We start from the raw sequence: 27,346 nt of genomic DNA, 5'->3' as shown, positions 1-27,346 counted from the left end.
AGTTAAAATAAGTATTTTTTTTCTAGAAAATTACTTGTAACCCCCAAACATATATTTTTTTATTAATATTAAAAGCCAGCAGCTGCTGACTTAATAGATGGACACTTACCTGTCCAGGGCGCCCACGATGTTGGCAGCCTAAGTCAATCAGTCGCTCGGCTCTCGGCTGCTGCCGCCGCCGCTATCCTTGGTGAGGGAATCAGGAAGCCTGGTTCCCTATTGTGCATGTGCGAGCCGTGCTGCGCATCCTCATTGGTCCCTGCTGTCCTCTGGGACCTGTGTGTCTCCCAGAAGACAGCAGGGGAGAACAGTGTAGGTGAAGGAAATAGCGTAGGTCATTGCGGTGATCTATGGCCGAAAGTTACACAGGTATCTTCTCCCCCTGAAAAGGTGGGAAATGTGACACCGGAGGGGGGGGGGGTAGGATTCCAAAAAGTGGAGGTTCCATTTTTGGGTGGAACTTCACTCTAAGTGGTTAAACTTCCTGCATTTACACACAAAAGTTTATCCCTTTGATCCAACAACAAAAAGTTACAAAAAATTCTAGTTCTCTACTAGCACTGACAATGTTGTTTAAAACTTGGCAGACTGCCGGATTTGACAGCTGAGTGAGCAGAGAAGTCTCTACACTTGTTACATGAAAGAATGGGGAAACTCTGCAATAGAGATCGTGAGGGGGGTTGAATCGAGATCACGATTTAACGATTAATTGTGCAGCTCTCCCTCACACTGACAGGGGGTGAGGAGAGTAGATCAGCAGCATTTCTTCACAGGGGAGACCTTCAGATAATTAGGGCACCGATTATCAGTGCAACCCAACAGTGCCCATCAATGATGCCAGTCAGTGCCCATCAATGATGCCAGTCAGTGCCCACAAGTGCCTCATCAGTGAAGGAGAAAAATTACTTATTTACAAAATGTTCTACCCTAAAGAAAAACATTTTTGTCCCCCAAAATGTTTGGTATTTTTTTTTTTTTTTCTGGCAAAAAATAAAAAATCATGATTGAATACCACCAAAAGAAAGCTCCAACTGTTTTAAAAAAAATTCTGTTTGGGTGCAGCCTGGCATGACCGCGCAATCGGCATTGAAAGTGCAAAAGTGCCGACAGCTGAAAATTGGCCTGGGCAGGAAGGGGGTAAAAGTGCCCAAGAAGCAAACTTTTCTACATTTTGGATAGGGAAAAAAATAAATAAAAAAAAAGCAAAAAGGTCTCTTATATCCAATCCCAAAACAAACATGAAAGTGTAAAATATATTGGGGGACTTTTTCTGTGTACCCTCTTAAAGCAAACAGATTAAATACTTTATTATTATAAATGGTCTAAAATCCATGATTAAAAGTTTTTTTCTTTTGTCCAAGAAACGGCAATGATATGTAGCATCAATCAAAAGCTAGAATGACGACTTTAAAGCGGCGTTCCAGCCGCAATTTTTTTTTCTTTTTAAGTCAGCAGCTACAAACACTGTAACTGCTGACTTTTAATAAGGACACTTACCTGTCCTGGGCGGCAGCCCCCCCCCCTCCCCAGGCCGATCCCTCCATCCTAACGAAGGGAAACAGGCAGTGGAGCCTTGCAGCTTCACTGCCCTTTTACTACTTTGCGCGGTGCTTTGTGAATGGGCGGCTTGTCTTCTGTGACACACAGGTCCCAGAAGAAAGCGCGCCCCATTTCCCAGGAAGCAACACGAGGGATGAAGAGAAGGAACAGCTCTGCGAAGAAGGAAGTGGCAGATTATGACGACTGCCTAGCAACAGCCATTTCTGGTAAGAAACATTTTAGATAACAAAAATGTTTAATATATTTTAAATAGACTGCTAATGTAAAAAAAAAAAAAAAAAAAAAATTTAGGGTGGACCTCTGCATTAACCACTTCGCCAACCATATAGCAAAATGACGGCAGTAAAGTGGTTGTATTATCCTGACTGGGCGTCATATGACGTCCAGCAGAATAAGCTGCTAGTGTGCGCCGCGGGGGCATGCAGCACGGTGATCTGTGGTGTGTCAGTCTTTCACACTGTACCTCTGATCTAGGTAAAGGACCTATGATGTAGGCGCTTAAGCATGGAATCAGCTGTGTCCAATCACAGTGCACTGATGAAACACTGAAAGGTGCCCCTGATTGGCAGCACTGATATCCACCGATGGGCACTGGTAGGCCACACTGATTACCAGCACTCATAGGTAGCACAGATAGGCAGCACTGACTGGCACTACTGTTTATCAGCACCAATTAGCACCACTTATGGGCATGGATAGGTTACACTGATTGGCAGCACTCATGGACACTGACAGTGGAGAGGGGGAGTTTCACATGCAGCAAATATTAAGGGTTGTAAGAGCCACTTAGTGTGTGAAACTGTCATGTAACATAACTGCTTCCTGGAAGAAAGACCAGCTGTCACAACTCAGCTGTGATGTCAGGGATGGGTGGGATCGAGCAGCTATCAAACACCAGCCAATGATTGCGCTGCTTAAGAAGGGGGCGGAGCCACAAATGTAGCAGCCCACCCAGACCCCATCCCATTGGCTGGTGTTTGATAGTTGTTCGGTCCCACCCACCCGACATCACAGCTGAGTTGTGACAGTCGTCTCTTTCTGCAAGCAATTACATTAGCTGACAGTTTCACAGACTGAGCGGCTCTTACAAGTTTTACGATCTGCTGCATGTGGCACCGTTTCACAGGCAGTACGGGTTACACACTGCTTGGGTGCATGCGAGAGCAGATCTCGGGAGACAGCACGGGGTGATTAGGGTGCGCCCAGGAACATCCAATGCGCACGCCTATGACCGGCACATTCAGCATGTTTTGTGTATTGATTCCTCATGAAAAGGGTGAAAACAATGACTATAAATGTGATGCGTATGAAGGATTTCAAGACTCTGTATACTGGTAGGGGGTACACAGGAGACCCCCAGCACTCTAGGAACCCCCTCCCCTGGCAGATTAGATAACAGAGGCAGCCATGTATTATGCCATATTTGCCACAAAGGAGGACAATCCTAGAATAGGAGGATATAGGCAATGTGGTACATTCACACTTCCGCAGGGGGGGTCGTTCTCATAACCTCGCAGCATATGACGATATGTACTCCTCACACAGGTAGACCCTTCAAGGAATTCATCTTCCCCACCCACCAGAAGAGCTCCCTGTGTGACGAGTGGATGCCATCTAAAGATATCCAGGGTAATAGAAATAAAAAGGAAACTCAGAAATCTGATGGAACATTCTGAACACTACACATTTCACTTGTAAACTCCTCATGCCAGGGTTTGATCATTTCCAGGAACAGACCTGGTAAACCCACAGCCTATGCCCAGCAATGGAAGTCCTAGAAGACAGGTGGTCTCCATGTAGGAGTAGGGCTCTCACCATGCCAGTACAGCAGCGGGTTCTCCATGGCTTGCTCTCATCATTCTTGTATACATGCAACTTCCCGCTGGTGTCTCCCACGATCAGTTCATTCAGCTGGAGGAGAGATGAAAAGGGGCGTGGTGAGTACAGCAGTCATGTGACCAGACACCCTCGTGTAAACTCCCCCCCCCCCCATGCCCGGTTACCGAATCATTGTCCGCGTCCCCGAGGCACAGCGCATGCGGGAAGAGCGAGCCACTAAACTCCAGCACGGCCCGCTGGACAAAGCTGAGGGAGCGCATAGCCGCCCAGCTCCGTATTACTGGCCGTACATCACAACAAACAGGTCCACCACTACCAGAGGGACAGATACTTCACAGCCAATGGCAGAGCCCGGAAGTGATGACGGAGGGCGCCAATCAGGTCCGACATGAACATATAACTACAGAACACAGGCCACGCCTGCTGGTGAAAGGCGGACCGCGAGCTGATAGACGCAGATTTGAAGGGGAGGAGCCTGTTACGGAGAGCGCCAATCAGGTGCGAGCGCACGGCGAAAGGCCGTTACCTTATAGCGGAGGCGCAGAGAGCGACTAGCCAGCTAGAGGTGCCGTTGACTTGTCCTTAAGGTTCCCCTAACGTAAAAGTTCCTTCAAGGACGGCGCAGGCGCAAACTTGCCGACGGAAATCTCCAAACCTCGCCCGGCATCCAGGCTCATTCTTTAACCACTTAAGGACCGGACCAATATGCTGCTACATGACCCAAGGGGTTTTTACAATTCGTCACTGCGTCGCTTTAACAGACAATTGCGCGGTCGTGCGACGTGGCTCCCAAACAAAAATTGGCGTCCTTTTTTTCCCACAAATAGAGCTTTCTTTTGGTGGTATTTGATCACCTCTGTGGTTTTTATTTTTTGCACTATAAACAAAAATAGAGCGACAATTTTGAAAAAAAATCAATATTTTTTACTTTTTGCTATAATAAATATCTCCCGAAAACATATATAAAAAAAAAAATTTTCCTCAGTTTAGGCCGATACGTATTCTTCTACCTATTTTTGGTTAAAAAAATCGCAATAAGCGTTTATCGATTGGTTTGCGCAAAATTTATAGCGTTTACAAAATAGGGGATAGTTTTATTGCATTTTTATAAAAAAAATTTTTTTTACTACTAATGGCGGCGATCAGCGATTTTTTTCGTGACTGCGACATTATGGCGGACACTTTGGACAATTTTGACACATTTTTGGGACCATTGTCATTTTCACAGCAAAAAATGCATTTAAATTGTATTGTTTATTGTGAAAATGACAGTTGCAGTTTGGGAGTTAACGGTTAACCACAGGGGGCGCTGTAGGAGTTAGGGTGCACCTAGTGTGTGTTTACAACTGTAGGGGGGTGTGACGTCATCGATCGAGTCTCCCCTATAAAGGGGATCACTCGATCGATGCAGCGCCATAGTGAAGCACGGGGAAGCCGTGTTTACATACGGCTCTCCCCGTTCTTCAGCTCCGGGGAGCGATCGCGACGGGGCGGCTATAAACGAATAGCCACGCCGTCGTCCCGGATCGCTCCCCGAGGGAATCCGACCGCCGCACGCAGCGGAGGGGTTCCCGATCGGACCCCCGACCCGCGGAAAGGCAGGGACGTACAGGTACGCCAATGTGACTGTACGTGCCATTCTGCCGACGTAAATGTACATGCGGCGGTCGGGAAGTGGTTAACCACTTGCTTACTGGGCACATATACCCCCTTCCTGACCAGAGGACTTTTTGCGATTCGGCACTGCGTCGCTTTAACTGACAATTGCGCGGTTGTGCGACGTGGCTCCCAAACAAAATTGGCGTCCTTTTTTTCCCACAAATAGAGCTTTCTTTTGGTGGTATTTGATCACCTCTGCGGTTTTTATTTTTTGCGCTATAAACACAAATACAGCGACAATTTTGAAAAAAAGAGTAACTCAATTTTTAAAAAAAAAAATTTTCTCAGTCTAGGCCGATACGTATTCTACATATTTTTGGTAAAATAAAAAAAATCGCAATAAGCGACTGGTTTGCGCAAAAGTTATAGCGCCTACAAAATAGGGGACAGAATTATTATTTTTTATTATTTATGTTTTTACTAGTAATGGCGGCGATCTGCGATTTTTATATGATAAATTAAGCAAAGGTTTCTTAAAAGTTTTCAGTAATTAATATATTTTTATCAGTCTATACGGTATGTTAATAATCTTCTTATGCCGCGTACACACGGTCGGAATTTCCGCCAGCAAAAGTTCGATGTGAGCTTTTGATCGGAAATTCCGACCATGTGTATGCTCCATCGGACTTTTGCTGTTGGAATTTCCGACAGCAAAAGATTGAGAGCAGGTTCTCAATTTTTCAGACGGAAAAAATTCCAATCGGAAATTCTGATAGTCTGTAGCAATTCAGACGCACAAAATTCCGACACATGCTCGGAAACAATTCAACGCATGCTCGGAAGCATTGAACTTCATTTTCTCGGCTCGTCGTAGTGTTATACGTCATTGAGTTCGACCTTGATGGTCAAAAATTCAGAGAACTTTTGTGTGACCGTGTGTATGCAAGCCAAGCTTCAGCGAAATTCCATCGAAAAAAACATTCAAGGTTTTTCCGACGGAAAATCGTGCGTACAATTAAGAGGTACAATTAAAGTCCCACATCTTTTTGCACATTCCTTTATGGAGTGAGCACTTGCTTTAATTCACATACAGTTCATACTCCAATTTTATCTCTGCACTTTCACAGTGGGGGTGCCACTTTGGGAACACATGAACAGGGGGCAGCAACAATGCCAGTCAGAGATGACAAGCATGGCTCAGTTAAAATAACGCAAGAACATATTTTTTTATCTGCTGTTTTTTCTTAAGCCTTAACTTCCCTCCCCCAATCCAGCCATTTATTAATCTGCTTCTGCATTTATTAATCTAAGTTCTGCTTACTTTACACAAGTTCAGTCCGTACTCCGTAGCACACTGTCTGCTTAGTTCCAGCTAGAGCCAGGCAGGCTCCTCGAGTCCTCAGCTCCTCACAGCGTGACACAGCTCCCTGCGCTCCTCTGAGTCCTCCCACCTCGCCTCCAGCCGCGAGTGACGTCACGCCGCTGGCAGGGACTACAAGACCCGGTGACGTCATCATCCCAAGATGGACAGCCTGCTGTCCATCTTGCGCTCCACGCCTCGGTTTGAGGATCCTCCATCGCAGCCGGCTCCCATCAATTCACAGTGAAGTGCTACCTCCCCATACAGTGCTCCAGCAGCCCCTGGATGAAAGCGACAGCCGGATGACACCTCTCCCCTCCTTGGGAAACATTTACTACATGCCTACCTGTCACTTCTAAAATGTGAGTGACCATTACCTATGTTTTACAATTAAAATTATTTTAAACTACTACACCCAGAGGCGCCTCTTCTCTTGTCTTTTTCCTATAGAATTGAAACATGGTTTCTGTTCCCCTCTGATGGCAGCCCTGAGAGTGTGTACCCTCATCAAATAACTCACAGACTTTATTCGCCTATCTTTTTTGTCAGTCTATGTCAGCCTTTCTCAACCAGTGTGCCGCGGCACACTGGTGTGCCGTCAGAGGTTTTCAGGTGTGCCGCGGGGGTCAGTGGAGAGAAGGCTGTCAGATGAGCTCTCCTGCCGAACTGTGAGAAGCTCTGTCGGCTTCAAAAATGAAAGTGAAGTGCAGAGGAGTTTGCTGTGCTCTCTGCTTCCCCCTAGAGTGCAGTACCCGGCTAAAGAGAAATCTGAAAAGGTACTGAGCTAGAAGCTACATTATTTTTTTTTAAAATGGCTTTATACATTTGTCTGTGTGTGTGTGCACATGTGACTGTCTCTGTGTGTGCACATGTGACTGTCTGTGTGTGTGCACATGTGACTGTCTGTGTGTGTGTGTGTGTGTGCACATGTGACTGTCTGTATGTGTGCACATGTGACTGTCTGTATGTGTGTGTGCGTGTGTGTGTGCACATGTGACTGTCTGTATGTGTGTGTGCGTGTGTGTGTGCACATGTGACTGTCTGTATGTGTGTGTGCGTGTGTGTGTGCACATGTGACTGTCTGTATGTGTGTGTGCGTGTGTGTGTGCACATGTGACTGTCTGTATGTATGTGTGTGTGCACATGTGACTGTCTGTCTGTATGTGTGTGTGTGCACATGTGACTGTCTGTATGTGTGTGTGCGTGTGTGTGTGCACATGTGACTGTCTGTATGTGTGTGTGCGTGTGTGTGTGCACATGTGACTGTATGTGTGTGTGCGTGTGCACATGTGACTGTCTGTATGTGCGTGTGTGTGTGCACATGTGACTGTCTGTATGTATGTGTGCGTGCACATGTGACTGTCTGTCTGTATGTGTGTGTGTGTGCACATGTGACTGTCTGTATGTATGTGTGCGTGCACATGTGACTGTCTGTCTGTATGTGTGTGTGTGCACATGTGACTGTGTATGTGTGTGTGTGCACATGTGACTGTCTGTCTGTATGTGTGTGTGTGTGCACATGTGACTGTCTGTCTGTATGTGTGTGTGTGTGCACATGTGACTGTCTGTGTGCGTGTGTGTATCAGGTTTGCCAACTTTCAGTAAATTTACAAAGAGTTTGTAAAATCCATACTTTTTGCATTTGTCCATGAATGTCGGTTACAGACATGCAGCCTACATGTCCGCAATGGACATTCAAGGACAGATGAAAAAAGTACGGATTTTACAAACTTCGTAAATTTACTGAAAGTTGGCAACCCTGGTATGTATGTGTATGCATGTGTAAGCCTGTGTCTGTAGTCTGTATGTATGTTACTTTTAATCCTGCCCCCCCCATTCCTGTACCATGACAATGGATTTTGTAGGGCTTGTTTGATAGCAAGGACTGCTGCTTCTCTGAAAAGCAATCCATGCACAGATCGCTTTTCAGAGGCATTTGACAGGCCGTAAAGAGGCATTATGTTGCCTCTTTACTACCTGTTTTAAGCCCGTAAATGCAGCATCACTACACCGCAACCGTGCAATGCACACAGTTGCGGGGTAGTTGCAGTGCACCCCCATTCACCCTCGGTATACCTCCAGTTGCAGCCACAGCATGTGAACACCCCAGCTGCTGCCTCTGCAGCTAAAGGTAGAGAAGTTGGGGGTGGTAAAAACGTCTCAACCATGTGGTTTTACCGCCCCTTTGACATGTTAACAAGCCCTTGGTTCACATCTGTGCAGCTGCATGTAGGGCAGACCATTCATTTCAATGGGCTTCTGTACCCACAAAAATGCAGGGAAACAAGTCCCCAACCTTCTTCTTTTTTTTTTTATTGCACTGCAGCTAAAGCACCCCACATTTTCCAATGTGTGGGTGTACCATTAAGAATTAATGGTACCTCTAACGAGCAGAGCATTATTCTGTGTGTCAGGAATGAGCGCGATTTTGCACGTGTTCTGCGACACACCATAATGTGAACCAAGCCTTGGACTGGGGTGCCTCAAGACTGAAAATACTTTTTAAGGGTGCCCCGACTGGAAAAAGGTTGAGAAACACTGGTCTATGTTAACCACTATCTACTGACTTTGTCCATTTCTCTCATATATATATATATATATATATATATATATATATATATATATATATATATATATATATATATATATATAGTGCTGATTTTATACCTGAGGCATTGTTTTATTGCGCATTCTTTACTTGTGTTGTACTACAAGACTCCTCCATAGGGGGAGTAAACAGTGAAGCTGACAGGGAAGGAAGGTGACGGATGCAGGAGCGCACACGGCACACACAATTTGTACAGTGCCGCTGCCCGCTGGCTATGACACAGGTGTACACACTGGTGGCCGTGGCAGAATTTCACCTGCGCCCCCCTCTTATAGCAAATGGTACCGCCCAGGGCACTTGTCCCTTCCGCCCCTGCCTTGTACCGGCCCTGACCTCTACCCCTCTTTGTCTGCCCACACTCCAATCCCCGGCGCTGTGCTTCAGAGAAGGAAATTTGGGGCCGGAAGTTTGAAGTCCAAAAGCCTCAGATACACCTGGATGAGAAGTGCTGATTGCCAAGGGGTAAATGAGCTCACCATCCATCCCAGTCTGTGACTGAAGTCTCCCCCTTCTCTCTCCTGCCTCTGAGTTAGTACACTAAGGCAAATCAGGGTTCTCAGAGCACCACTTTATATCAGAGGCCACAGTGTTTTCCCTTACATCAGAGTCCTGTGTTCCCTCTTAAATCAGGGTTCCCAGAGCATCCCTTATGTTAGAGGCCCCAGTGTTCTCCCTTACATCAGAGTCTGCAGAGTCCCCCTTTGCAGTAAAAGGGAACTCTGCAAGTTCAGATGTAAAAGGGGAACTCTGTGGATTCAGATGTAAAAGGAGAACTCTGTGAACTCTGATGAAAAGGGGGACTCTTGTTATTAACTTCATATGATTAAACATGTTATTTAATAGCAAAATATAGTTTATACTGCCGTTAAAGTGTTCAGGTTTGACTTGAAAGAAAAGGTGGCAACCCTAATCATGTTGTGGAGATGCTTTTCCTAAGCAGGGACAGGGAAGCTGGTCAGAGTTGATGGGAAGGTGGATGGAGCCAAATGAAGGGCAATCTTAGAAGAAAACCTGTTAGAGTCTGCAAAAGACTTGAGACTGGGGTGAAGGTTCACATTCCATGCAGGACAACGACCCTAAACATACAGCCAAAGCTACAAAGAAATGGTTAATATATTAAAGCATATTCCATGTGTTAGAATGGCCCAGTCAAAGTCCAGACCCAATCCAATTAAGAATCTGTGGTAAGACTGGAAAATTGCTGTTCTCAGATGCTCTCCATCCAATCTGACGGAGCTTGAGCTATTTTGCAAAGACGAATGGGCAAAAATGTCACTTTCTGATGTGTAACGCTTGTAGAGACATCCCCAAAATGACTTGCAGCTGTAATTGCAGCGAAAGGTGGTTCTACAAAGTATTGATTGAATACAAATGCACCCCACACTTTCAAATACTGTATTTATCGTCATATACCGCGCACTTTTTTCCCCTTAAAATCAGGGGAAAATCGTGGGTGTGCGATATACGCCGATACCCGCTTCCCACGCTGTGTTTGAACACCGCCGCCGACATATACCGAGCGCAGTACACTCGGCCAGGCTCGGCTCCCCTCGCGGTCACGCCCTGTGCCGCCTCCGAGCGTGGCCAAGCGTGGCCAAGCGTGCTCGGTATATGTCGGCGGCGGCGTTCAAACATCGACTCAAAAACAGCGCGGGAGAAGCGGGGAGGACACCACCGAGGCCGCAGACGGACGCTGGACCGGACAAGGCCGCCGATGGACGCCGGGCAAGACACTGATGAGGGACATTCAAACTGTAAGTATTTTCTTTTTTTCCTGAAATTTTCTTTCCAGGTTGGGGGTGCGCGCTATACGCCGTGGCGCGCTATACGAAGATAAATACGGTATTTATTTGTAAAAAAACATTGAAAACCATTTATCATTTTTCTTCCACTTCGCTATTATGTGCCACTTTGTGTTGGTCTATCACATTCCAATAAAATACATTTATGGTTTTGGTTGTAACATGACAAAATGTGGAAGATTTCAAGGGGTATGAATACTTTTTCAAGGTACTGTATCTCTTAGTGAATTCATCCCTATGTCTGCATGGAGGAGCGTTTAGGGGTAAGAAACAAAAAATATCAAGCGCATGTAAAATACGCATTTGAGCTGCAGTGTTCATTAGAGGTAGAAATCTGAACGCAGCAAAACCTCATTGAGAAGAGGAACAATTGGGAATAATAATAATAAAATTAATATTCTGGGCAATGAAATTAATCAATACCAAAATGCTTGAAAAACGAGGCGTATGTGATGAAAGCCAATGCCCGCCCAGAACCTAGATGGGTTAAGTGCGGGGCTGGATGACCGACCGACTGCCCACGGAGGAGGGTGCAGGTGACCCTACCGGCAGTGTGGGGAGAGGGTTGTTTGCCACTCCCCCCCAAAAAAAACACCAGGCGCCACTCCGTACGAGAATTTTCGTAATTTTAGTAAACTCTTCATGTTCAATATGTGACTAGCATGAAAAAAAAAAAAAAGATGATCTGTTGTCCAATTCCGGATTGCGCGTACGGGGCTTTAGAGAAACAAAATGTTATTTTTCAAAAAACCACAAGGTGGCCCTGTACACAGAGCTGAATGAGGTCACCCTATGAACCTTTATTCCATAAAGCTGTGTAAACAACAAGGCAACAATTGTGGCTGCTTTCAGACCCTTTCACACTGGGGCAGATTTCAGGCGCTTTAGCCTCTGCTATGCGCCTGAAAACCACCTCCCATTCATTTAAGTGTGACTTTTCACACTAGGGCGGTGCGCTTGCGGGACATTCCAAAAAGTACTGCCAGCAGCATCTTTGGGGTGGGTTGGGAGTGCTGTATTAGGAGCCCTTTCACACTGAGGCAGTTTTCAGGCATTTTAGCGCTAAAAATAATGCTTGTAAAGCGCCTCCCATGCCGCCCGAATGTGAAAGCCTTAGTGCTTTCACCCTGGGCAGTGTGCTTGCGGGACGTTAGAAAAAGTCATGCAAGCCGCATCTTTGGGGCGGTTTGGGAGCCCTGTATACAGCCCATGGCATCGCTTTGCTTCACCTCTATGATCGTCGGAGGCCGGGTGCGATGTTATGACGTCACATCTGGTCTCTGCATTAAAAAAAAACGGCGCCGATTCAGCTGTGAAGCGGTGATCTTTTTTTTTTTTTAGCCTTCCCAGTCTAGAGGTGAGATGTGGGGTCTTATTGACCCCATATCTCACTGTAAAGAGGTCCTGTCATGCCATATTCCTATTACAAGGGATGTTTACATTCTAGTAATAGGAATAAAAGTGATAAATAATTTTTTTTTTTTTAAGTGTCAAAATGTAAAAAAATGTAAGTAAAATTAACAATAATAATATATATTTTTTTAAAGTGCCCCTGTCTTCGGTAGCTTACATGCAGAAGCGAACGCATACATAAGACCCACCCACATATGAAAATGGTGTTTAAACCACACATGTGAGGTGTCGCCACGAACGTTAGAGCGAGAGCAATACAATTCTAGCCCTAGACCTCCTCTGTAACTCAAAACATGTAACCAGTAAAAAAAAAATAAAGCGTCGCCTATGGAGAATATTAAAGCGGGAGTTCACCCATTTATTTAATTTTTCCTCTTTTCCCCTTAGCTTCCTGCTCGTTTTGTCTAGGGGAATCGGCTAGTTGTTTTAAAATATGAGCTGTACTTACCGTTTTCGAGATGCATCTTCTCCGCCGCTTCCGGGTATGGGTCTTCGGGAGCGGGCGTTCCTTCTTGATTGACAGTCTTCCGAGAGGCTTCCGACGGTCGCATCCATCGCGTCACTCGTAGCCGAAAGAAGCCGAACGTCGGTGCGGCTCTATACTGCGCCTGCGCACCGACGTTCGGCTTCTTTCGGAAAATCGTGACGCGATGGATGCGACCGTCGGAAGCCTCTCGGAAGACTGTCAATCAAGAAGGAACGCCCAGTCCCGCAGCCCATACGCGGAAGCGACGGAGAGGATGCATCTCTCAAACGGTAAGTACGGATCATATTTTAAAACAACTAGCCGATTCCCCTAGACAAAACGAGCATTAATCTAAGGGGAAAATGTGCTCTCTAAGGGTGAACCTCCGCTTTAAGTACCAAAGTTTGGCATCATTCCACGAGCGTGTGCAATTTTGAAGCGTGACATGTTAGGTATCTATTCACTCGGCGTAACTTCATCTTTCACATTATGCAAAAACATTGGGCTAACTTAACTGTTTTTTTTTTAAAGCATGAAACTGTTTTTTTTTTTAAATGCGTTTGAAAAATTTGCTTGCGCAAATACCGTGTGAGATAAAAAGTTGCAATGACCGCCATTGTATTCTTTAGGGTCTCTGCTAAAAAAAAAAAAAAAAAACATATATAGTGTTTGGGGGGTCTATGTAATTTTCTAGCAAAAAATAATGATGATTTTTACATGTAGAAACGAAGTGTTAGAATTGGCCTGAAATGGTTAATTAATTAAATAAATTAATAAGTAGAAAAAATACAAACGATCCTCTCACCGTGAAATGAATAGAAAAGGTCTCTCGCGCTACTAGTGACTTAGTGAGTATATATAAAAGCTCACTCCTATGTCTGTGTCACATCATTGGCCAACCTATGATCATCATAACGCTACCTTATATGTCAGCTATTGGAAAAATGACATAAAAGTCTTCCTGGTGCTTCATTATACTGCAGCCACATTAGAGAGTGATTAATCAGCGGTCGCTGTGTGCTTAGTGATGATCCGTCTGCCTCAACTTGCAGACAGTGTAGTGACAGCAGCGCTCCCTGCAGGCCGCTCAGTGTACAGCAGCTCGCCCAGGTTTACGTGACGTCACTCCCCAGTCATTGTTTGTACAGGTGAGGGAGGACTCGGAGAGAGGTGTGGGAGTGTAGTAGACATGACACAGGGAGTGCACTTGTATAGACACTCAGCACGTAGCTGGAGGAGCTGCTTCTATCAGGAAGGTTGCTGTTACATGATGTTACCCTCTGTGGTTAGAAGGTGGCTGAACAGACCAAAGGTAGGAAAGATTCAGCTGTCTATTGTGAGCCATGCTGTGTGTTCCTGATACATGGGACTCCACATGCAGCGTTTGTACACATGGTTAATGACACTTGTGTGTGTGTAAGAGAAGTGTGTAGGATGGGGCAACTGTCCATTATCCTATATACAGCTTGTGTTTAGAGACCTGACATGGAAAGAGTTAACCATGAGTGCTACTACTCCTCACCTGCTGAACCTGTTGAAGGAATGTGAAGTTGTGTGTCCCATGCACCCATCCCATGTGGACTATGTATAGAATACCTCACAAAGCATGACTCCTTCCAAATTTCTTTGTTTCAATGAAGCCCAGACATGAGCAGGGTGGGAAGCTGGGTCTCCTGATCCCAGGTCCCTCTGTCTTTTCATGCTGGGGGGGAGTGCAACAAAAAATTGTTTAAACATGTTTTGCCTTATGACTTTCCCATGTGATGAATAGGAGGTCCCAACATATGTTTAATTCTGCACATGATAACCTTCTCTTGATATCATGGGTCTTCAAACTACGGCCCTCCAGTTGTTCAGGAACTACAATTCCCATCATGCCTAGTTATGTCTATGAATGTCAGAGTGTTACAATGCCTCATGGGATGTGTAGTTCTACAAGGGCCGTTGTTTTGAGGATCCCTGCTTTATAGAAACACAGCCAGGAGAAAGGTGATTTGAAGGCTCTTTGCCTTGCGTTTGCGTGCATTTAAACATTTTACACTACGCTGAAAATAAGTTGTTTATGCCATACTTTTTTTTTTTTTTTTTTTTTTTTAGCGCTGGCTAAATGCAACCCAACACGCTGGTAGAGAACCATTATTTTTTGGTTGCCATGAGTTGGAAATGTTTTCATCTGGTGTGAATGAATCCTGAAAGAAATGTTAATTTTTTACATAGCAGTAGATCAATAAAAATACTTTATTGCCATAGATCAGATTTGGAGCCCGACGCTATTGCAGCCTGTAATACGCTGGAGGGGTGATTTAACATTGTCTGCTATGGAGATGGTTCACATCTCCACGCCAAACGCCTGAAGCTCAAAACAAGTCCTGGACCCTTTTTTTTTTCAGGCGGCGTTCGGCATAGCCGACAATGTAATCACCCCTCCGACGTATGTAAGGCTTAAAAAACTACGCGTTTTGACGCGGCAAATCGCGGTACAATACGCCGCGTTCAGGTGTGAATGCAGTCTTAGGGAACCTTTTGAAAGCTGCAACCGCATGAACCGTGGATCAGTTGCCTGTGTTGTGTGTTTTTTATTTTTTTGTTTTGTTTTTTTACCCTTACAAGTGTAAATACAGTGGGAATGTGCTACCCTACAAACCATTATCGTTCAAAAAGAAGCTCCTGCTCCTTTTCAGGTGACAAGCTTCACGGTTTGTCGTGCCACAACTGCGGCAGAACAGCACCACGCCATTAAGGCATAATGCCACCCAAAACGCATGTTGTGTAGCGATTGCCATGCGATTTGGAATCGCGATTCTGCCCGTCATTCTTAATCGTTAAGTGTGAATGAATCCTTAGAGTTTACAGTGGGGATCGAAAGTTTGGGCACCCCAGGTAAAAATTTGTATTCATGTGCATAACGAAGCCAAGGAAAGATGGAAAAATCTCCAAAAGGCATCAAATTACAGATTAGACATTCTTATAATATGTCAAAAAAAGTTAGATTTTATTTCCATCATTTACACTTTCAAAATTACAGAAAACAAAAAAATGGCGTCTGCAAAAGTTTGGGCACCCTGCAGAGTTAATATCTTGTACTGCCCCCTTTGGCAAGTGTCACAGCTTGTAAACGCTTTTTGTAGCCAGCCAAGAGTCTTTCAATTCTTGTGTGAGGTATCTTTGCCCATTCTTCCTTACAAAAGTCTTCCAGTTCTGATTTCTGGGCTGTCTGTCACGCACTGCTCTTTTAAGGTCTATCCATAGATTTTCAATTATGTTGAGGTCAGGAGATTGTGAAGGCCATGGCAAAACCTTCAGTTGATGCCTCTTGATGTAATCACCCGTGGATTTTGAGGTGTGTTTAGGATCATTATCCATTTGTAGAAGCCATCCTCTTTAACTTCAGCTTTTTCACAGATGGCATCAAGTTATCATCCAAAATTTGCTGAAATTTTATTGAATCCATTTTTCGTGAAATGTTCCCTGTGCCACTGGCTGCAATACAACCCCAAAGCATGATTGATCCACCCCCATGCTTAACAGTTGGACAGAGGTTCTTTTCATTAAAATCTATGCCCTTTCTTCTCCAAACGAACCTTTGCACATTCCGGCCAAAAAGTTATATTTTAACTTCATCGGTCCACAGAACTTGTTTCCAAAATGCATCAGGCTTATCTATATGTTCATTTGCAAAGTTCAAATGCTGATTTTTGTGGTGAGGACGTAGAAGAGGTTTTCTTCTGATGGCTCTTCCATGAAGACCATATTTGTACAAGTATCTCTTTATAGTGGAATAGTGTACCACAACTCCAGTGTCTGCCAGATCTTTCTGGAGGGATTGTGCAGTCAAACGTGGGTTTTGAATTGCTTTTCTCACAATCCTGCGATCTGTTCTGTCTGATATTTTTCTTGGTCTTCCAGATCTTGCTTTAACTTCCACTGTTACTGATGACTGCCATTTCTTAATTACATTCCGAACAGAGGATATTGACATCTGAAAACGCTTTGCTATCGTCTTATAGCCTTCTCCAGCTTTGTGAGCGTCAACAATTTTCAATTTTTCAGTTTTCTAGACAACTGCTTAGAAGAACCCATGGTGCTGATTGTTGGGGCAAGGTTAGATGAGTCTGGGCATTTAAAACCTTTGAGATTGACATCACCTGGTCTTCCCAGACGATGATTGAGAACAATCCATGACACTGGCAGGTCCCAGCTTTGCAAAGGGGGCAGTGCATGCTATAAATTCTGCAAAATCAAACTTTTTTGACATATTATAAGAATGTCTAATTTGTAATTTGATGCCTTTTGGAGATTTTTTCATCTTTCCTTGGCTTCGTTATGCACATTAATACACATTTTTACCTGGGGTGCCCAAACTTTCGATCCCCACTGTAAACTCTAAGGATTCATTCACACTTGACGATTAAGAATGACGGGCAGAATCGCGATTCCAAATCGCGTGGCAATCGCTACACAACATGCGTTTTGGGTGGCATTATGCCTTAATGACATGGTGCTGTTCTGACACGTGAAGCTTGTCACCTGAAAAAGAGCAGGAGCTTCTTTTTGAACGACAATGGTTTGTAGGGTAGCACATTAAAGTTAATAGGCTGGCCCAATGGCACTTTCAAAACCATGTGCAAATTCCTCAACAGAAATGGCAACACTTGTTCAGTTGTACGTGAAAGTGTGAATGGGCCCTAAAGCCAGCTGTACAAGGGAAAAAAATTATCTATCGGCTGATACACAGTGGCTCTGATTTTTGGACCAGGAACTATGCATGCACCATCAGATGGAGGTCAATCGGCCACTGCTTCGGGAACTTCTAGTTCGGTGATGGCGAACCTTGGCCCACTTGGATAATTTGGAACTACATTTTCCATGATGCTTGGTTCAATAGAAACCGACCGACCGTTCGGCCTGTGTACGACAGCTGATCTAATAAATGCTAGCTGTTCAACTGATGGGATGTGGGGTTCCAGAACCCTTTACATTACACAGCACCCTGCACCTCTGGGCCCTTATACATTACACAGCACCCTGCACCCCTTTACATTACACAGACCTCCCTACAGTACAGACCCCCCCCCCTTATTTATTTTTTTACGCCCAAAAATTGGTTTAGAAGCTTAATTTAGAGTCATTTCAAGCGCCAAACGCTTTTTTTTAAATGCAAACATGGCAAAGCTAAAGTTTTTAAACGTCAGTTACTATCTGTAAAGTTAAATCGTTCAGGAGAGGTTGTAAAACATCCTGTGTACATTAAAGGAGAAGTCCAACCTGGGCTTTTTCGGCTGGGCTTTTCCTCTGGGTCACAGGAGTGCAATTCGTTTTGCACTCCTGTGACCTGTTTTCACTGTCATCAGTCGGGGCAGCACATCATCACGACTTCCCAAGTCGGGATCCGCTAGTTGCCCTGATTGATGGCAGTCTCAGGGTATCAGCGAGCCACTGAGACGGCCCCTTTCCACCCCTCCATGGCTCAGCGCTCCAATGAGTGTGGAGAAGCAGAGTCTTTTTGGGGATCTGTGAGAACCGAGCCAGGGGCGATGTTCTGTGGCTCGGTTCTCAATGCACAGATATCGGGGGACAGATGGAGCATCGGTCTGATGCTCCATCCACTAAGGTAAGTATAAATATGGGAAACTCAAATCCCATACTCCTCCTCCTTTTTAAGCCTAAAGACTACATATCCCATGGTACCTTGCTGTCTGTAAACAATGATTCCTATACTGACTCTGCCTCCTGAAATTCCTCCTCTCAGCACCTCTTTAGTTTAGAAGGCAGACTCTGTGAAATGTGTGACACAGCAGTGCCTACTCACAGGGCATAGTGATTACATGTCACAGAATTCTGTTTCAATATTTTTATTGGTTTTGAGAATATAAAAGCAAGCTTGTAAATCGCCTACGCAGGTGCTCGATTATGTCACAGAATTCAAGGGAGTGAATGTGTGGGGATCTTCACAAAGTAAGTTTACAAACTTCAAAATTTGTCTCTACTTGTAGGCTAGAAATAATTGAAATACTATTTGGAATAGAATATATGATTTTCCATTTCAACCATAGATATGCTTTAAAGTGGTTGTAAACCCACATTTTTGACTTTTGCCTACAGGTAAGCCTGTACGGTTTAGGAGATATTCCCCCCGCAATGCGCCGCTGATTGCAGCGGCGCATGCGCAGGGGGGATCCTCGGCTGAAGGGCCGGCACGCCGGAATGAAATCTCCCGCGCGCATGCGCGGGAGTGATGTCATCGCCGCTCCAGCCAATCGCAGCGCTAGAGCGGCGATACCCGGAAGACACGCTCGGCGTGGACCAGGTAAGTTCCCTACACCTTGTTCCGAGGTAAGTATTTCATAATGAGCTAATATGTGGTGCATACTAGCTCATTATGGCTTTTGCCTTGCAGGTGTAAAAAAAAAAAAAAAAAAAAAAATGTATATGCGGGTTTACAACCGCTTTAACAGAATTATATTTGTATGGATTGCAGCACAGGATTTTTTTTTTTTTTTTAATTGGAGCTAATAGAATAATTACCGGAAATCATTAAGTACCCAGGAGCTGAAAAGTGTCGGTATCTGTTTTAATCAAATGTGAAAATATTTAGTATGCTGTTAGAACAAGTATGCACGAGTGATGCATAGGATGATACAAGCATTAGCCAATAGGCATATTTCGCAATACAAACCTTGTAAAGGACATCATGACATAGTTAATTACAATGGGGGGGAAAAAAGTAAAATGTACATCGCCTTCGGAATGAAACTCGGTTTCATTCCGAAGGCTAAACGAGGCTTGGCAGACAACTATGATTCTTCCAGAGGGAATTTTTTAATTCCCTGTGACCCAGGATTCAAATGTTTCCATGCTAATCTTTGTATAACTATTGATTAGCTGTATTTAATCCCTCAAATCCTCCAATAGGAGGTTTGAACAAGTAAGGGGAACCTGTGGCAAGAAAAAACATGGAGGCTACCAGCATTTCCGAGGCAAGATCATCCTGCGCCCAGGGCAAAGATGTCAAAAGGCACCCCCTCCACAAAATGTATGGGCAAATTGTGTGTCAGCAAAGGCGCACACCAAAATACTTTTGAGCAATAATCTGCACATATACCCCAGCCCCCCCCCCCCCCCCCCCTCCCCAAGCATAAATTCCCTTTGCAAACCAAAATTCTCCCTGAACAAAATTCCCCTCTTCTAGTTCTTCTGCCAGTTGGTAGGTAGGCACTATCAATGCAACGCCCCCACCTCACATGATGTTACCGTGCCCAGGACAGCTTCACCTCCTGCCCAGCCCTGGCTGCCAGTGCTACTGCTGATCAAATGCTATTTTTTTGGCAGTCATGCTGTTAGTGTCTTTAATACTTACTGAGTCAGATGCAGTGTAAGTTTGTATATAAGGACTTCTGATTTTTTTTTTCCTCCCTTCATTGGTTGCATGCTTTTTTAGGTAGACGACTTTACTGAAGTAAGTGGATCAGTGTGCTTACCATGCCCAGCGGTATTGAACCCAAAAACAAAATGTAATATATTAGAGCTTGCTATGGGGGCACACAGAGGAGGAGTCGAGATCGCCATCGGGAGACCCTAGAAGAGGACGTTCTGTGCAATACGATTGCACAGAACAGGTGAGTATACCATGTTTATTTTAATAAAAAATAAAAAATTGCTTTTAGTAACCCTTTAACATTGATGTCCAGGTTTACTTGCGCTTTAAATAGTTTGGGTCAACCTGGCCCAAACAAACTATTTCCTTCACTAACGTGTGCATGCTGTATAGACTTTTATATTTGTAAAATAAACATTATTAATTAAAACTCAGGGAGGGCAAAGCCGAAAAATGACATTGATACCATACAGTCATGAACAATTCAATATCTCCAATAGGTAAAATATCTAACAATAGAAGCTGCATACGGAAGCGTAATGAATTCACACAGCTGAAAATAACTGGTATGTCTAGTACAATTGTCTGTCTGCCAGAACATGAGACTGGTAACTATATATAGTAATATCAGAATGATACAGTAGGAAGCCCAATCCGGCAGCTATTTTTACATAGCTAAAAATTGGAAGGAGTAAGAGAAATAAGCATAAAAGTGAGATAAAAAGAGGCGAGTTGGGGAACAGAGAATGTAGGGGGTGGGGGTAAAAAAAAGGGTGCGTGATTGGTTGGGGGGCGAGTCTCGGCAGGTGGGGCTCCACTCATAAGGCTGGGTGACCGCATCGGACCGTATAGTGTGTTTTATGATCAGAGTAAGGTCAACCCCCTCATTGGATCCTATGAACATATATAAAAGTCTCCATTGCTTGGAGTATTTTTCCCATCTATTCTTTGCCGTGGAAATCGGGTCTTCCATCTTTATTTCTTCCATTTTGCGCAACCAGCCCGCAATAGTTGGCGGCGCTTGTTGCTTCCCTAGTGGAGGAATGCAGGATTTGGCAGCATTGAGCAGGTGACACAGTGGAATACTGTCCAGAAGTGTTTCCACTTGGGGCAGGACCAAAATATATGGATGAGCATTCCTCTGTCCGTCTGGCATCTCCAGCGGCTATCTGTAGTGTTTGGATAGAATTTATTCAAAAGATGCAGTTTGTGATACCACCTTGTAAGAATTTAAAGCGGGGGTTCACCCTATATAAAAAAAAAAATATATATTTTTTTCCTCTAGCATTAAATTCGGCATAGTAGCGCGAGCTACAGTATGCCTGTCTGTATTTTTTTATCCCCGTACTCACTGTGCTATTGTATATTGAAGATTCCGGGGAATGGGCGTTCCTATGGAGAGAGAAGGTGATTGACGGCCGGCCCTGGCACGTCACGCTTCTCTGGAAATAGCCGAAATAGGCTTGGCTCTTCACGGCGCCTGCGCATAGCCTGTGCGCAGGCGCCGTGAAGAGCCGAGACCTACTCCGGCTGTCTTCGGGGAGCGTGACGTGCCAGAGCCGGCCGTCAATCATCCTCCCTCTCCATAGGCACGCCCATTCCCCGCGGGAGTCGGAATCTTCAATATACAATAGCACAGTGAGTACGGGGATAAAAAAATACAGACAGGCATACTGTAGCTCGCTCTACTATGCCGAATGTAATGCTAGACTGTTGTTAAGGAGGGTGAACCACCGCTTTAATATAATTGGTTTCCTGTATTTTTGTACAGATTAATTACTTCAAAGAAAATCTAAGAATAAGTGTTTTTTGGGTGTCAGAGAAATATTGATGCAGGTCTGTCTCCCACTTTTGCAAAAACGGTAGACTCCGTTGTTACGGAGGGGTGACTAGTAAAGAGTAAGTCTTGGACAGTACTTGCGGTAGAGTCCCTTCATCTAAACAGTAATCTTCAAAGGTCGTTAAGCTGCGATTGAATCTCCTGAGGGTGTGGAAGAGAGTAAGAAGTGATGCAGCTGTAATGCCTTTTAGAAGGGAAGTTTGAACTGTCCCGAGTGACTCATCAGTGATGTGATAGAGGGCCAGCCGTCTATGCTCGCAAAATGTGAAGCTTGATCAAGTCTGTCTTGAGGGAGGGTCTGAAAGTTGCGTGTTCCCAGGCCTGGGGTGAACGCCGGGTTTGGCAATCCATTGTATCATGTATATGTCTAAGAACCAATATCACCGATGTATACCAATCAATACGATCAAACGCTGTCTCAGCATCTATGCTAAGAAAGATACAGGGCGTGTGTGTTTTGGAGGCTATGTGGACCAGATTAAGTACTGTACTTTGGTATTAACCCTAGCTTCTCTCATGGTAATGAATCCCACCCGGTCTAGGTGTACCATGTTTTGTAGATGTTGTGCCAATCTAGTAGCCAAAATCTTTGTGAAATGCTTGAGATCCATGTTCAGAAGCGAAATAGGTCTGTAGCTGCTACAGGAGAATGGGTCTTTTCCTTCTTTTGGTATGACTGATATGTGAGCTTTCAGAGTATCCCTTGGGAATTCCATATTTGCGTTAAACAGTTTTGCTATATAGGGGCCCAGGATCGGAAGTAGCGTCTGATAGTATTGGAGGGTGAAGCCATCTGGGCCAGGGCCTTCCCCAGACTCGTGCCACAACTGCCTTTTGTATTTCCGCTAAGGTGATGGGGGGGGGGGGGGTCTCTAATTCTTTTCTTTTCTTCCCGGGTCGACACGGATTTGTTCCGATTGTCAGACAAGACCTTCCCATCTCACACCCTGAACAAAATGGTGTCATGCTGTGCAGTTCTCAGCTATTCATAGGCAGCTTTGTAATTACTTTTTTAAATAGGTTAGCAGTGACACCCTTTTGGCGAAAATTACAGAAAAACAAGGGTGGCTTTTGATTTCCTTCTGACATTGTCAACTTGGCGACATTCAACGGTAGCATTGCCTGAACACAGTGAGGCTGGAAAGGGGTTGCAAAAAATAAAATAAAAAATGGATCCTGCTCCTTTTTTTAAAAAGCATGTAATATGACACCGTGCTTGTGCTGTGTTGTTGTTTGGACTCCTGTAACACCTAAAAATAAAAAACAAAACCTGGCTGATTCTGCCAGTTTTTCCCCTCCCCTCTGTAAACTGATCATGGCTGCTTAGCCCTGACACTGTGGTCAGTTTACGTGCCTCTGTCATCTGCAACCCTGCTGACTCTCCTCTCTTATAATCCTTCCCCCCCCCCTCCCCTGCTTGCCTGCCGTCCCCCCTCCTGCTGCTGTAATAACATGTCGTCTTACTTTTATATAATCTGCTCGGTCTTCGAAGGGCCCTTTCACATGGGGCAGATCAGTAATGATCCGCCCCGTGAACCTCCGCTTGCTCAGCAGGGATCGCTCCGTTGATCCCCGCTGAGCCGCTCTCCTCTATGGGGGGATCGGATGAACATGGACAGTCTGTCCGTGTTCACCCAATCCGCAGACGGGTCTAAAAATAGGGTTTTCCTTTGTCTGCAGAATCGGAGGAATGCAGAAGCGGGGCAAAATCGGGAGTCAACGGATGTTCATACACGGATGGATGAAAAAGTGGACATATGGTCCGCCCGTGTGAAAGGGCCCTTAGGCTATGTCCGCGTGTGTGTGTGTGTGTGTGTGTGTGTTGGATAAAAAAAAAAAAAAAAAAAAAACAGTGTATACCTCATTTGTGAGTGCTGATCAGCAAGTCATGTGATGCACCGCATCTCTCCAGGTCTCTCATACTCCAACACTCACTCACCCTCACGAGACAGAGCAGATTAAATAAAAAGTAATACATGTGGGTTAACAAACCCTTTAAACAATGTTGGGAGTTGCTGCGCAATACTGCACATTAGTGAGATGTGCTACCATTCATTTAGAAGGCACCCCAACGCATATTGCCAATGCAGTGATGTGCTCTGCACTGCCCAAAAATAATGGCCTGCCCTACCGCAAAACAAAAATGGGCGCTTGGTAGTGCATCCCTAAAGGGCGCAGGAGCATCTGAATTACAGCAGAGTTTTTTTTTTTTTTTTGGGAAGCAAATAAATCACTTCCTTAACACTGACCTGCCTCTCAGCCAATCGTGTGATCGGGCCTGGTTACCCTGTCACCTGGTAGGCGAACAATCGCAGCTCCTGTTGCTTCAGCCATCGGGCATCCAATCATAGCAGAGGACAGGAAGAGGATGTGAGAAGGCATCGAGGACTCATAGCGTGTAGTACAGCACCGACACAAGTAAGTGGCGGGGGGCACACTGGCGTCAATTGATGGGGCACACTGGTGGCAATTGATAGGGGCACACTGGCTGCGCTTTTTTTTTTTTTTTTTTTTTTTGAGCACCAGCTGCCACTGGCCCTTGGGGTCCTTTTTCAGATGAGCTTTCAGGTCACATCTGCCTATGGGCTTTTCAGGTGGATCTGAGCAGAAGCGCAATGTTGCGGCCCGTTCACACCACATACAGTGCTCCTTTTTTGATGCAGAAAAAAAATAAGAATGAAACGTTGGTTATATAGGTTCCAATGGCTTAGTCCACACCAGTGCAGTGCTTTTACGTTTTAGAAAAAAAAGTATATGATGCTGCTTCTTTTTTTTATTTATTTATTTTTTCCTGCACAGAACTGTACTGGAATGCAGTCAAACACATCACAAGTTTAAAAAAAGAAAAAAAAGTGCATGCAGAAACGCATCTATAACGAATTTGGAGGTTATTTTGTGGTGTGAACTGCCACTTAATCTTTGGGTAGGCGGATGTAAATGGATGTGGCTCTGCTTATATCTGACTACCCCCAAGTCTGTCCTAGGTTTGTTTTTTTTTCAGACTCAACTGTGACAAAGGATGTAGACTGATGTACTTCTAATTACATCTGCATTCCTGTAGACATCACATGGGTCCATTACAAGATGCAGGACAAAAAAACTTGAAAGGACACAGGTGTCATAAAAGTGACATCCATAAATCCTAGTCGCCATTGCAAAAGGAAAACATTCTTTGGCAAACCAGGATATCCTTATACTTATAATTAGGTCCTGATCTGAAGTAGAAAGTGAAGGGAAATATTGAATTTTTTTTTTTTTTTAAACTATGGTCACTGTCCTTGTTGGAAAGTTTCTGCCTGATTTCCTGCCTCAGAGGCAACCGTCACCAAGACTGAAAATGAGAGGGGCAGAAGACATTAGTAACAACCTGATAAAGGTTCTAAGCCTGGATATAAACATCGGTGAACAATACGTTTTTGCATGCTTGTCTTTTTGGCTCGGCTTCTGCCCTGAGAAAGGACCTGTGGGTGGAAGAGTATTCCTGTAGGTCAGAGGTCTCTAAACTTTCTAAACTAAGTCTCTTAAAGTGATATTAAAGGTCCTTTTTAAATAACAAGCGTTTTCTACTTGCCTGCTGTATGCAATAGTTTTGCACAGAGCAGCCCGATTCAATTCTTCTCAGGTCCCCCCACTTGCACTCCAGTTTCCTCCCCCTTGACCAGTGCCCCCAATAACAAGCAGCTTGCTACTGGATGCTTGCTTGCTCTCAACCCCCGCTCTATGCGTCCATAAGACACAGTGCCACGTCTCAGCCCTGACCCCACTCTCTCCTCTTTGGCGAGAGAGATCCAGGACAGCTGAGGCTCCTGTCCACACCCCTGGATAAAGAGGCAGCTCAGGTGAGTATTTGGGGGCTTTGGGGGAAGCAGCACATAGAAGGTTTTTCACCTTTTATGCATAGAATGGATGAGGGTAAAAAAAAACCTTCAGCCTTCACAACCACTTTAAGGTGACCTTGCATGGATTGATATTTGGCCAGTTCAGCAGGGACCAATCTATTTTCAATCCACATATAGGCAGCCTGTTGGAAAATTTTCTCCTGATCAGTGCCGCCAGCTATATCCAGTGGTGCTGAAAAGTGTTTTGTGATGATGGGCAAGTCTCTCCACTGTCAGATTTTAATAGCTTAGTTGGAGGAATTCCCCCATCCTGGCAATAGAGTTTTTTGGATTTAGAGTTAGTCTTTGACCCTGCAAACACTGCTTATCTTGAGTACATAGGTTCTGTGTGCCAGCACTGGTTGCGTCAGTAGGACTTGTCACAGTTAGCAATCAGTCACTGGTTAGTGTTGGCAGTTCTTGGTTGCCCGGTTACATTATCATACCTGGGTTCATTGCATAGTTGCTTCATCAGGTTGGGAATATCCAACGAGTGTAAAGAACGCTCCTTTCTGTTGAGCAGAGGGGAACATTTTTAGAAGATAAATAGGAATTTGTTACTGCCCTAGGCACAACTCTACCTGTGTTTTCAGAGAAATCAGCTGGTAGCAACAGTGCAAATGATATACGAAGGTAACACCGTATTAATATCCCCACTCTAGTTCTGTGTCTATTTAATTTTGAATAATGCTTGGGCCCTATGAACACCTGGCCTAAACTTTGAATCTTTTTGGCTGTAGATATTTACTGCAGTTCTTTTAAAAGAAAATTATTGGTACACAAGGCACTCAAAGTAAACCTGCGCTTTGCCCTTGCAAGTTTGATGAAATGCCGCCTCCTTCTAACAGCAGCGCATTTATGTCCTTTCCTCTTGCTTGCCTGCTAAATCTTTAGCCCCTATTTACACTTGAGCATGACTTTCAGGCAATTTTAAAGTGTCGTCTTTTGTTTTTTTTTCCCCATGTGTCAATGCTCATTTTTGAAGTGGTTTTTCAGGCTTTGGCGTTTGGAAAAAGCTGTATATCTGTGACATCATTTTGTGTTAGCACCAGATACCACAAATCCAGGAAGCAATCAGAGCTCCTGAATAATGTTCTCTTTGCCAATTTTATCCCAGACCCTCTGCCACTTGCTATAATGAACTTTCTTAGGAGTCCTCACCAGGAATATTTATCCATAGGTTTTTAGGTAAGTTCCGAGTCGTTCTAATCAGATGTTATACAGGGTTCAGGGCTGGGCCAATCATCAAGCACCAGTGTTGTCACATGAGGATAGGAAGTGTGACATATGCTACTCAATACATGGAAGTAGGGGGATTTCTTCTCTTTTGATGGCTAAATGGAATGGCAGGGGTGCAATAGAAAGAGGAGACTGCTGTTTTGCTTGCATGCAGCAATCGGGATATAAAAAAAAAAAAAAAAAACACTGACCTCTAATGCAGGGGTCTCCAGACTTTCTAAATAAATGGCCAGTTTACTGTTCTTCAGAGTTTAGGGTGTCCCAGCATCAGTAGGAGTAATTGTTTCCCATTGTTGGTAACGGGGGCAGGAATAGTGTCCTATTTTGGAAATGATGATGTCCCATTGTTGCTATCAACGGGTGGAAT

General features: G+C 44.6%; 2 protein-coding genes across 4 annotated transcripts in view; one reads left to right on the top strand and one right to left on the bottom strand.

Moving 5' to 3' along the window:
• Positions 1 to 3,779, bottom strand: part of ITFG2 (integrin alpha FG-GAP repeat containing 2) — a 32,153-nt gene extending 28,374 nt beyond the window's left edge. For 2 of the 3 annotated variants that reach the window (XM_040344427.1, XM_040344428.1), the window contains exons 1-2: positions 3,564 to 3,779; positions 3,376 to 3,471 (exon numbers count right to left, since the gene is read on the bottom strand). In XM_040344427.1, the coding sequence (XP_040200361.1) occupies positions 3,376 to 3,471; positions 3,564 to 3,659 (192 nt within the window). In that variant the 5' untranslated portion in view covers positions 3,660 to 3,779. The remainder of the gene's footprint in view (positions 1 to 3,375; positions 3,472 to 3,563) is intronic. The other variant, XM_040344426.1, reaches the window with a different exon arrangement.
• A 9,885-nt stretch (positions 3,780 to 13,664) lies between these two features.
• The window catches only part of LOC120932202 (lateral signaling target protein 2 homolog), a 71,356-nt gene continuing 57,674 nt past the window's right edge, over positions 13,665 to 27,346 (top strand). The window contains exon 1 of the mRNA XM_040344424.1: positions 13,665 to 13,959. Within this exon, the coding sequence (XP_040200358.1) occupies positions 13,837 to 13,959 (123 nt within the window). The 5' untranslated portion in view covers positions 13,665 to 13,836. The remainder of the gene's footprint in view (positions 13,960 to 27,346) is intronic.

The sequence above is a fragment of the Rana temporaria genome, chromosome 3, assembly GCF_905171775.1.
Source record: "Rana temporaria chromosome 3, aRanTem1.1, whole genome shotgun sequence".
Taxonomy (NCBI): domain Eukaryota; kingdom Metazoa; phylum Chordata; class Amphibia; order Anura; family Ranidae; genus Rana; species Rana temporaria.
Note: the sequence above shows the minus strand (reverse complement) of the source record. Positions and strands in the feature narration are given on the sequence as shown.